Source organism: Miniopterus schreibersii (genome assembly GCF_964146895.1).
Source record: "Miniopterus schreibersii genome assembly, chromosome: 10".
NCBI classification, from domain to species: Eukaryota; Metazoa; Chordata; class Mammalia; order Chiroptera; family Miniopteridae; genus Miniopterus; species Miniopterus schreibersii.
The window spans coordinates 47,729,325-47,741,532 of NC_138110.1; the positions used below are offsets into that span (position 1 = coordinate 47,729,325).

General features: G+C 37.9%; 1 protein-coding gene across 4 annotated transcripts in view; it reads right to left on the reverse strand.

Moving 5' to 3' along the window:
- Nucleotides 1-12,208, reverse strand: part of SPIRE1 (spire type actin nucleation factor 1) — a 122,662-nt gene that overhangs the window by 11,718 nt on the left and 98,736 nt on the right. For all 4 annotated transcript variants that reach the window (XM_081148180.1, XM_081148178.1, XM_081148179.1 and 1 more), the window contains 2 exons: nucleotides 8,937-9,027; nucleotides 2,672-2,814 (listed from right to left, as the gene is read on the reverse strand). In XM_081148180.1, coding sequence (XP_081004306.1) covers nucleotides 2,672-2,814; nucleotides 8,937-9,027 — 234 coding nt within the window. The remainder of the gene's footprint in view (nucleotides 1-2,671; nucleotides 2,815-8,936; nucleotides 9,028-12,208) is intronic.

A 12,208-nucleotide genomic window follows, 5' to 3' on the forward strand; every position in this document is an offset into this window, starting at 1 on the left:
GGGACAGGGACAACTGCCTGCTGTGCTGGGGAGTGTGGGAATGTATACCAAGCAGGCTTGTTCACCTGGGGAAGGCAATCACCCTCAATCATTTGACCAAATGATGAAAAAAATATGACATTTTAAAACATCCTAAGGAAAGGGAGGGAGATACAATAAAAATAAGTGAATAAGAACAAAGACATTTCCACCATTTTCAGTGAAGGGATTTGAAATACAAAATGAGTCCGGCTGGTGTGGCTCAGTGGTTGAGCACTGACCCATGAACCAAGAGGATGCCAGTTTGATTCTGCATCAGCGCACATGCCTGGGTTGTGGGCTCGATCCCCAGTCGGGGACGTGCAGGAGGCAGCCGATCAATGTTTCTCTCACACTGATGTTTCTATATCCCTTTCCCTTCCTCTCTCTCTAAAATCAATAAAAACATATTAAAAAAAAAAGAAATATAAAATTATTCCATTTCTAAAAGATAGCTAAAATTTTAAATGATCATATTTTAAAAGCAATACTTATCAAGCTAGAGGGTACTACACACCAAAAGTGTGATTTTATGAATTTCCTGAAATAAGCTACTAGCAAGAAAAGTCATTACTTGACCTGGATGTTATTTTGTCTCAGCTGGTGCCTAGAGGTACTTGAAGGGTGTGTAGTTCTGTGTGGAACTTGAATACCACCTAGTATTGACTAGAGGTGCTCACCCAATGCCTTTCACTGAGACTCTTCTTAGTGATTGCAGATTGGTTTTACTTTGCTCTCTTCCCCACAGAAAAAAAGCAACTCACAGCTCGGCCAGCATGGCTCAGTGGTTGAACATTGACCTATGATGCAGGAGATCACGGTTCAATTCCCAGTCAGGGCACATGCCCAGGTTTAGGGTCTATCTCCAGTAGGGGGCATGCATGAGGCAACCAATCAATGACTCGCATCATTGATGTTTCTATCTCTCCCTCTTCCTTTCTGAACTCTTGAAATCAATAACGTTAAAAAAAAAAAAAAAAAAGCTGTGGTACATTTACACCATGATATACTATAAAAACAAACCAAACCAAACCAAACCAAACTAATTCACAGCCCAACCAACCTCAGGCTAAAGTTCCCCTTTGCCAGGAAATATACTTCATTGGCCCTTGATGTGGACTGATAGTCTTTCTTGGCAAAACTGTTATTAGTACCTGAAACTCCTTTGTAGTTGATCTGAGAGTTGATTGATAATTTTAAAAATTAAATCTAACTTCAACAATGATGTCATATGATCACAAGGCAGGTACACACCTAAATGATAAACTTGACTTCTAGGAAAGCCATGTGAAGAAAAGAATCACCTAATTACGGGGTGTGTAAAAAAAAGATAACTAAGGAACTCCCTCTTACATATTTTTAAGTTGTGACAGTAACTGTATATTTTGCTAAAGCAGTAACTTATTCACATTAACAAAAGTCTTCAGATTTTAAAGTTTTAACCTATCCAGTTAGACTTCTGTTTTCCTGTTATATTTCATAAAATATCAGTGTTTCAGTGATTTTTTAGGAGTTAAGAGGAATCCTGTCAAGAATTGCCATAAACTCATTAATTCTTTAATCTTATTATTTGGGAACAGAGATCAAATTTCAACATTGTAAACTCTGTTCAAACTTAGTATCTTCACAATAACCACACTGTATCCCTCTACTTTGAGTGATATATTACAACCTAAAAACAGAGATTAAGCATATTCCAGTTTCTTTTATTTATGAGTATCTGAAAAAACATTAGATGTTAGGTTGCCAGTAGAACCATTGATTGAAGCCTTGCATCTTGCCTACAAACATTTCTGAATCAAGTGGGGCTACAAAAGAATCTGCAGACTTCCTTTGGCTGGTGACCTATTCTTCCTGGCAGGGCTTTGTGTCCCATGTCCCACTGTTCTGAGAAATGAGTGGCCACTACATGAATCCAAGTGTCTGGAAAACAGCAAAACTGTCAACCAGTTCAAACAGTAGGTTTGGCTCCAAAACATACTTGGAAACAATGAATAATGGTTTTTAATGGATCCAAATTCTCCCCTAGTACTTTTGCCTTAACAAAACAGTCTACTGTAGCTAGACTTTGCTAAGTTTTTAAGATTAGTATTAAGAATTTTTAAGTGGGTTAATACCCTTTAAAAGGAAAAAAACATGTCTTTAATAGTCCATACTTTCAACCATTGATAAGTCTTCTAGAGTAAAAAACAGTACTTTAAATGAACAAAGAATTGTCAAATTTCATTTAGGTTGCTGTTAGGGTTGATTTTCTTTAGCTATAAAAAAACAATTGCCCGGCCGGGCATGGCTCAGCAGTTGAGCGCTGACCTAGGATCCAGGTGATTGGGGTTCGGTTCCCAGTCAGGGCACATGCCCGGTTTCGGGCTCGATCCCCAGTCGGGGGCCTGCAGGAGGCAGCGGGTCAATGACTCATTATTGATGTTTCTCTCTCTCTCTCTCTCTCTCTCTCTCTCTCTCTCCTTTCCTCTCTCTGAAATCAATAAAGATATATTTTAAAAACAAACAAACAAAAAACCCAAAACAATTAAGGTTATTTAAAGTTTACTCTAACCTTTGGAAGTGTTTTCTCCTTATCGTCATCTCAAGCAAGCTAAAGTTCTAGGTTCTCTAACTGCTCCTTCAGTTACTACGCAGTCTTTTAGTTACTTACAAGAGATCGGGAGCTCTGCTTGGACGGTGGCAGAAACTGTCTCACATTCGTAGGTGTTTCCTTTTCAATGGAATGTCGTCTCTGGGGTGGCTGCCGTCTCTCTGGCTGGGGTGTTGATGATATGGGCAAGAATTTTGGAGGTGCTAAAGAAATGAATTAACCAAATTAAAACGAACTTTCTTACTGTGAGAAAGAACTGTTACAGAAAAATCTTTGCAAGATAAACCTGCTAAAGAAACTGCAAGGAAAAAGTAAAAAATTCTCCATGTTTTTAAAATATTCACTCAAATTCTTACATAAAAAAATATAAGTACAGTCTCAAATTTGTACATACAAATGCCCTCATGTTATTTTCCACAGAATTTCACAATTAAAAGTTTGAGGCATTATTTTTAAAAATCATGCAAATATGTATTCTGTGTATCTAAAAGTCTCCCAAACCATACCAAAATTCTTTAAAAAATGTTTTTCTTTTTCAATTACAGTTTACATTCAATATTATTCTATGTTAGTTAAAGATGTACAGTAAGTGGTTAGACAATCATGTACTTCACAGAGTGGCAGAACAAAATGCTTAAATGTTCCTTCCTTAACATTCTTGTTTTAAAAGATAAAATATGGAAACTCTTCCTTCTTGATGTTTATCAAGACATTCTGTCCTTAGATTTAAATAAGGCTATATTTAAATTTCAAAAAATAAACTTCAGCTTTGATATAATATTGTGCTACTGCCCTCCTCTGCCTAGAATATTTTGGGGCAGGATTTAAAAGGAGAATGGTTTAGGGTCTCAATGTTTCTGGATTCACATTTTGAAAACATTAGCAGAACATTAGAAATAAATTATATTGTCAAATTTTTATTTGGTACTTCCTCTTATTTTCTCTGCAAACAGTAAGGCTGCTTCAATGTAGTGGGTGAGGAAAGTGAAAGTCAACACAAAGTTAATTAAATATGATCCATCTATTTGGTCTGTCCCAACAAAAGAAATCACTATTGGAAAACAAAGAACATAATTCCCACAATCAAGAAATACAGATAATAACCAAGGTCAGCTCCTGTTATTTTGATATAACCTGTTTAAATAAATCAAAATACTATTTAAAGAACACACTGTATGTATATACAATATAAGAATGGTACTGTATGTATATACTACCTCTATGTATATAGGAAACCAGGCAATGTTTTAAGAATACCTTAATACGTAATTTTTTTCAAGTTTAATTGCACTACAATACACATAACAGAACGTTTACTATTGTAACCATTTTTAAAGATACAGTTCAGTGCCACTGAATACATTCACATGGTTATGCAACCATTACCACCATCCACCCCCATAACTCTTCATCTGTAAAACTGAAACTCTATACCCATTCAACAGGAAGCCCCTGGCAACTCCCATTCTACCCCGTCTCTCTCTAATTTTGACCACTCTAAGAACCTCAAGTAAGTGGATCACACAGTATTTGCTTTATTTTGATTGCCTTCTTTCACTTAGCATAATGTCCTCAAGGTATACCTGTGGTAGCTATTACAGAATTTCCCTTCTTCTTTTTTTAAATCCTCACCTGAGGATATGCTTACTGATTTTAGAAAGGGAGAGAGAAACACTCATGTGAGAAACATCAACTGGCTGCCCCTCGTATGCGCCCCAACTGGGGACCTAACCCACTACCCAGGCACGTGCTCTGACCAGGGCACACCATGACCAGACGCTGTTTAAGAGATTTTATAAAAGTCTGAAGCATGAGCCAAAACAGGCCATTCACATGGAAAAGCCACTGGGAACAGCTTAGGTGGGCCCATAAGTTGGTTGGGGTGGGCTCTAAGGGCAGGGCAAATAGTAACAGCCAGGCTGATGGAGACTCCTATATGGCGCCCACCTGCTGGCTCTGTGGGGGAAGGCTCATCAAAGGAACAACGGCCTCTGCCAGCAGTTTTGTCTGGGAGAAAGCTGCTCCACCAGCTCTTGCCTTGATGTAGGACAATTCAGTTCCTCCCCATATATCCCCAGTGCCTTTTAGCTGCTATCCCAGAGCTGGAGCTCAGAGGGAGTGAGTCAGCGTAAGTCCACGTGTGGACCCTTTAAGAGGAACTGCCTGGGACTCCAGCAGCCTCCGTCTCCCTCAGCCACAATCCCTGCCGGTTTTCACAGCAGGAAGTTATGGGGACTCCTCTTCCCAGCACTGGAACCCTGCACTTGAGGGCCTGGTTTGGGGCTGAGACCCATCACTCCTCAGGGGGGACCTCCACAGCTGTGATCTTGCTCCTGGTTTTTATCCGCCACGCGTGGGTGTGGGACTGGCCTGTTCTGTCTCTGCCCCTCCTACTAGTCTGGATGTGTCTTCTTTAGATCCTTAGTTGAAGGACTTCTGTTCAGAGAAATTTCAGGCAATTCTGAATGATGGTTATTCTGTAGTTTAGTTGTAATTTTAGTTGTGTGAGGATTCAAGTACCACATTTACTTACACCGCCACCTTGACTGGAACTAAAAGTTCCTTTTTTTCAATATGTATTTATAGTAATACATTTCCTCACAAAACCGCTTCCACTGTGTCCCATAAGTTTTGGTATGTTGTGATTTCATATTCATTTGTCTAATTATTTTCTAAATTCCCTGGTGATTTCTTCGACTCACCGATTTTTTACAAAAGTGTATTAATTTTCACAGTTTTGCGAAATTTTTAGTTTTACTCTGTTACTGATTTTTCACTTCATCCTGTTGTGGCCAGAGAAGATACTCTGAATGCTACCCGTCTTCATTTTGTGACCTAACATACGGTCTATCTTGGAAAAGGTTCCATGTGCCCTTGAGAGGAATGTGCATTCTGCTGTTGCTGGATACAATGTTCTGTATCTGTCCTTCACGTCTTACTGCTTTATTGTGTTGTTTAAGTCCTCTTATTCCTTACTATCTTCTCTTTGGTTGTTCTATCCTTTATTGTGAGACGGGTACTGAAGCCTCGAACCATTACAGTAGAACTGTATATTTCTCCTTTCAATTCTGTCATTTTTTGCTTCATATATTTTGATGGTTTGTCATTAGATGTGCAAATTATTATATCTTTGCTGTATTGAATATTTTAATATACATTGTTCTTCTGTGTCTTTAATAACCACTTTTTTATTTAAAGTCTATTTTGTCTGATTTCAGTATAGACATCCCAGCTCTCTTTTGGTTACTACTTCTATCCTTTCACTTTCAATGTGTGTCTTTGGATCTCAAGGGAGTCTCTTGTAGACAGCATATAATTGGATCATGTGCTTTATCCTTATGCCAATCTCTGGGCTTACTTCTGTCACTGTACTATTTGTTATTTATATGCCTTATAGCTTTTTGTTCCTTATTTCCTGTATTTCTGCCTTCTTTTGTGTTTAGATAAATTTGTAATGAAATGTTTAAATTCTTTTCCTATTTCCTTTGTGTATATTCTATAGCTATTTTCTTTGTGGTTACCATGGGAATTACATGAAACCCCCAAAAGTTTTAACACTCTAATTTGAATTTACACCAGTTTAACAGTAACTCACAAAAGTTCTACTCCTATACAGCTCTATCCCCATCACTTTTGGTTTCTTGGCATCACAAAATTACATCCTTATAAATTTTCTGCCCCACAACATAGAAAACTAATTTTTAAAAATGCATTAGCCTCTCAAATTATGTAAAAAATAATATTAAGAGTTACAAAACAAATTTACAGTAATACTACGTTCTATATTAATAATGTTCTTATTTAAATGCATTCATCTCTTAAATCATATAGAAAAAAAGCACAGTACAAACCATTGCTACAATAATATTAGCTTTTATAACTGCACATGTATTTACCTTTATTGAGATCTTTCTCTACATGGCTTCAGGTTACTGTCTAGTGTCCTTTCATTTCACCCTGCAAGACTCCATTGAGCACTTCTTGCAGGGAAGGTCTAGTGGTCACAAACTTGTTGAGCTTTTGCTTGCTAGGAATGTTGTGATTTCTCCCTGACCTTTGAAGAACAGTTTTGCTAGATACAAGATTCACTGGTTGTTCTTTTTTGTTTCTTTTAGCACTTTAAATATATTGGCTGACTTTCTTCTGGCTTCCAAGTTTTCTGATGAGAAATCTGCTGAAAATCTAATTGGAGATCCTCATATGTGATGACTTACTTCTCTCTTGCTGCTTTCAAGATACTCTGTCTTTTGAAAGTTTGTTTATAATGTGTTTTAGTGTGAGTCTCTGAGTTCTTCTTAGTTGAGCTTCTTGAATATTTACATTCCTGCCTTTCATCAAATTTGGGAAGTTTCAGCCATTATTGCCACACATATTCTTTGTGACCCTTTCTCCTCTCTGGGAACTCACACAATGCATATATTGGTCTGCTTTATGGTATCCCAAAGGTCCCTTAGTCTCTGTTTGGTTTTCTTAAATCTTTTGTTTTTTGGTTCCCCAGACTCAATAATTTTCATTGTCCTATCTTCAAGTTTCCTGATTCTTTCTTCTCTCTCCTCAAATGTCTTTTTAATCCCTCTAGTGAAATTTTCATTTCAATTATAATTTTCAGCCCCCCCATTTTTTGGGGATTTCTCTCTCTATTGATATTTCTATTTTGTTCACACATCATTTTCTTGAATTTCTCCACATATTTATTGCTTTGAGCATCTTATTTATTTTTAGAGAGAGAATAAATTTTTAAAAATATGTTTTTATTGATTTTTAAAGAGAAGAAGATGGAGAAAGAGATAGAAACATCGATGAGAAACATTGATCAGCTGCCTCCTGATGGCCTCCACCAGGGATCTAGCCCACAGCCTGGGCATGTGCACTGATCAGGAACTGAACCAGTGACTTCTTGGTGCATGGGCTGAAGCTCAACCACTGAGCCACGCTGGACGGGCTGCTTTGAGCATCTTTAAAATAGTTGTTTTAACGTCTTTGTCTAGTATAACTATAAACAGGTCATTTTTATGAGATAGTTTATGTTGATATATTTGTTTCCTCTGAATAGACCATACTTTTCTGTTTTTGTTTCTGTATATACCTTATAATTTTTTGTTGTTGAACGACTGGACATCTGAATCTAATAATGTGGTAACTCTGGAAATGAGATTCTTCCTCTTCCCCAGGGTTTGCTGTTTTTTGTTATTGTTTTTGTTCATTTACTTATTTTTAATTGTTGTAGGATGTCTTTGTGCTGAGGAATAGACTGAGGTGTAAACTTAAGATCTTCTTCGGACTTTTATGAGCCATATCCTGGGCATGTGTAGTTACTCTATAATTTTTCCTGATGTGCAGCTGCTTTTGAATGTCCTAGTCTATAACATTTTCTCAAAAGGGGGAAAAAACAAAAAATGAAATAAGGGGGGGGGGGTGCCAGCCCTTTAAATATTGTGGAAGTCCCTTGAGCGGGAATAGAGGGTAGCTAGCAAAAATGCAACAATGGCTCCCCACCTTTGGAGTCAGAAGCAGCAATCAGAGCACAGTATTTGGAGAACAGGATCCTTTTGGTTCACCCTGACTCCCGCAAGCTGCTCCAGAAACAGTACACAATGTCTGCCAGTGGGTGGGGGTGGGGGATAAGTAGCTGCTACTATGCTAATAGCTGACTGAAATTAACCACAATTTACTATCCAAGTCCTCCCCTGGAAGTTACAAGCCTTCAATAGACTCCAGAGTTCCAAAACAGAGCAAAGTCGGCCAGTGCAATTGTTGTCTAGGTGGGGAGACAGATGCCTGGTACTACCTACTCCATCTTCCCAGAATCTTCTCCTTTAATATAAAATTTTAATCCTTTATAAATAAAAGTGTAATAAGAGCATTTAGAAATCACTTAACTTTATATTCTAAGTTATACAGTGTTTTTACTATCTATACGTGTTATGTGGGTACAGATAGTTGGATATGGATATTTGGATATGTATGTGAGGGGTAATAACAAATTTGATTATTGGGTTTCTTGCTTAAATTCAGACAAGGAGGTAATTAATCTAAAAACCACATATACAGACAATTGACTTATTTCCTACAACTATTATCTGTAAACCCAAAGGTGACTGATCTAAGTTAAAAACCTGAGGCCCGTTATTAGGTTATTAGTTTAGCCTCACCTTATGATGTCACTGTACAAATGTAACTGAATATTTCTGTTCCTAACTAGTGAAATTCCAAGCTTAGTTCTTTATATCCCAAATAATCACAAGGTATTTTGGGATCCCCTATTCTAGGACAAGTGTGTTTTTTAAGGTATCTGATGCTAGTTTTTTGTGCCACAAATACTCACTCTTCCTTGTGGACACAGCCTCCACTAAGGGATCTTCAAGGAAGGAGGGAGACACACTGCTGCTGCTCGATGACTTGTGCAGAGTTTCTTCCTGAGAAAGGAATGAACAGAGAAATAGTGAGATTCCTTAGACTAATTAATAACATTTTATTGTAGGTGCTCTCCTGCTAATTAATAACATTTTGCTATTAAATATTTATTTTAACATGAGGCACCAAACTGTAAAAAAAAATCAAAGTAAGTAGAAGACAAACTAGAAGGGACTAAAGTTAGATATGTCTGGGTTTGTGTCCTGGCTTTGTCTATTATAGTGATATGTGACATGTTGCAAGTTTCTTATCTTAATTTCATCATTTGGTTTTTTAAAATACATTTTTATTTTTCAATTATAGTTGACATACAATATTATATTAGCTTCAGGTGTACACCATAGTAATTAGACATTATATAACTTATGAAGTGAGCACCCCAATAAATCTAGTACCCATCAGGCACTGTACATAGTTATTACAATATTATTGACTATATTCCCTATACTGTAATTTATATTACCATGACTACACTGTAACTATCGATTTGTACTTCTTAATCCCTTCACCTTTTTCACCAAGCCCTCAGCTCTCCCACCTGCCAACCATTAAAATGTTCTCTGTATCTATGAGTTTGATTCTCTTTTTGTTTGGTTGTTTGTTTTTTCAATTCCACATATAAATGAAATCATATGGCATTTGTCTTTTTCTGACTTATTTCCCTCAGCACAATACCCTCTAGGCCCATCCACATTCTTGCAGATGGCAAGATTTCATTCTTTTATATGGCTAAGTCATATTCCATTGTATATATACACCACTTCTTCATCCATTCATCTATTGATGGATACTTAGCTTGCTTACATATCTTGGCTATTGTAAATAATGTTGCAATGAACACGTGGGTGCATATGTCTTTTCGAATTAGTGTCTGGAGTTTCTTCAGATAACTACCCAGAAGCAGAATTGCTGGGTTCATCTTTCTTTTGAAGTCTATTTGTCTAGTATAAGTATTACTACCACAGCTTTTTCGTTTGTTTCCATTTTTGTGAAATATCTTTTTCCATCCCTTTACTTTCAGTCATTTGATGTGTGTCATTTGATCTGAAGTGAATCTGTTGTAGACAGCATATGTAAGGGTCCTTTTTTTTTTTAATCCATTCAGCCACCTTATGTCTTTTGATTAAAGCATTTAATCCATTTACATTTAAAGTAAGTATTGATATGTAATTATTGCTATTTTATTATTTGCATTTTTGATTACTCTTTTAACTCCTCTTGCCCCCCACTTCCCCTCCTCCTGCAAGAAGTCCCTTTAACATTTTTTATAATACTGGTTTGGTGCTGATGAACTCCTTTAGCTTTTTCTTGTCTGGGAATCTCTTTATATGTCCTTCAATTCTAAATGATAGCTTTGCTGGGCAGAGTAATCTTGGTTGTAGGTCCCTGCTTTTCATCACTTTGAATATTTCTTGCCAATCCCGTCTGGCCCGCAGAGTTTCTGTTGGCAAATCAGCTGACAGTCTTATGGGAGCTCCCTTGTAGGTAACACTGCATTTCTCTTGCTGCTTTTAAGATACCTTGTCTATAACCTTTGCCATTTTAAAAAGTTGATTTTTAGAGAGGGAGGGAGGGAGACACAGAGAAACATAGATAGTAACAGAGACACACTGATCGGTTGCCTCCCATATGCTTGCTGACCAGGATCAAACCAACAACCTAGGCTTGTGCCCTGGCCAGGAACTGAACCCAAGACATTCCAGTGTACTGGACGATGCTTCAACCACTGAGCAACACTGTCCAGAGCAACCTCTGCTATCTTAATTATGATGTGTCTCACTGAGCCACAATCTCCAATGGTTTTCACAACCATAATTATGGGGACTTCTTTTCCTGGCACTGGAATCCAGGGCTGGGAAGCCTCAAGAGGGACCTCTGCACTCAAGATATCCCTCCTGATTATTAACCACCACATGAGTATGGGACCAGCCAGTTTCACATCTCTGCCCCTCCTACCAGTCCTGACATGGCTTTTTCTGTATATCCTTAGTTATATGACTTCTGTTCAACTAGATTTCAGGTGGTTCTCAATAGTGGTTGTTCCATAGTTTAGTTGTAATTTTTAAAAAAAATATGTCTTTATTGATTTCAGAGAGAGGGAAAGAGAGAAAAGCATCAATGATGAGAGTCATTGATCGACTGCCTCTTGCACTCCCCCTACTGGGGATCGAGCCCAGCAACCCGGGCATGTGCCCTGACTGTGAATCCAATTGTGATCTCCTGGATCCTAGGTCGACGTTCAATCGCTGAGCCATGCTGGCTGGGCTATTTAAATTTTTGTTGCTGTTGTTAATCCTCACCTGAGGATATTTTGCCACTGATTTTTTTTTTTTTTTTTTTAAGAGAGAGTGGGCAGGGGGAGAGAAAAAGAGAGAGAGAAACATCAATATGAGAGAGACACATCAGCTGGTAGCCTCCTGCCTGTGACCCGACTGGGGCTGTGGATCAAACCTGCAACCCAGGTATGTGCCCTTGACAGAGAATCAAACCCATGACCTTTTGGTTCCAGGTCCGAAGCTCTTACCACTGAAACATACCAGCCAGAGCAGTTTACTTGTAATTTTGATGTGCTCATGGGAGGAGGCAAGTACAGTGTTTACTACTCAGCCATCTTGAACAGAAATCTTAGTTTCATTGCTTTAAAAGAGATGTATTGCTCTGGCCTGTGTGGCTCAGTTGGCTAGGCATTGTCCTGGGCACCAAAAGGTTTCCAGTTTGATTCCTGGTCAGGGCACATGTCCGGGTTGTGGGCTTGATCCCCAGTGGAGGGCACGCAGGAGGCAGCTGATAGATATTTTTCTCTCATGTCGATGTTTCTCTCTCTCTCCCTCTCCCTTCCTCCCTCTCCAAAAATTAAAAAATATATATTAAAAAAAGTAAAAGAGGATATATAATACCATCTTTCTCAGTGTTACTAGAAGGATCAGATGAGATACTGCATCCAAAAAGCTTAACACATTACCTGGCCTACAATAAATGGTGGTTAATATTATTAGGGGAATATTTAACACATTTATAAAAGTAATAGACTGGGAACCCCACGAGGGTAGATGCCATGTGTCTTATTCATTGCTGTTACCTAGTATTCATTGCTGTCACCCATCACTTAGTATGTAATGAATAAATATTTTTTGAATAAATGGATGAAAATAAACATCCCATGAAATGACATGTGATTCTAGA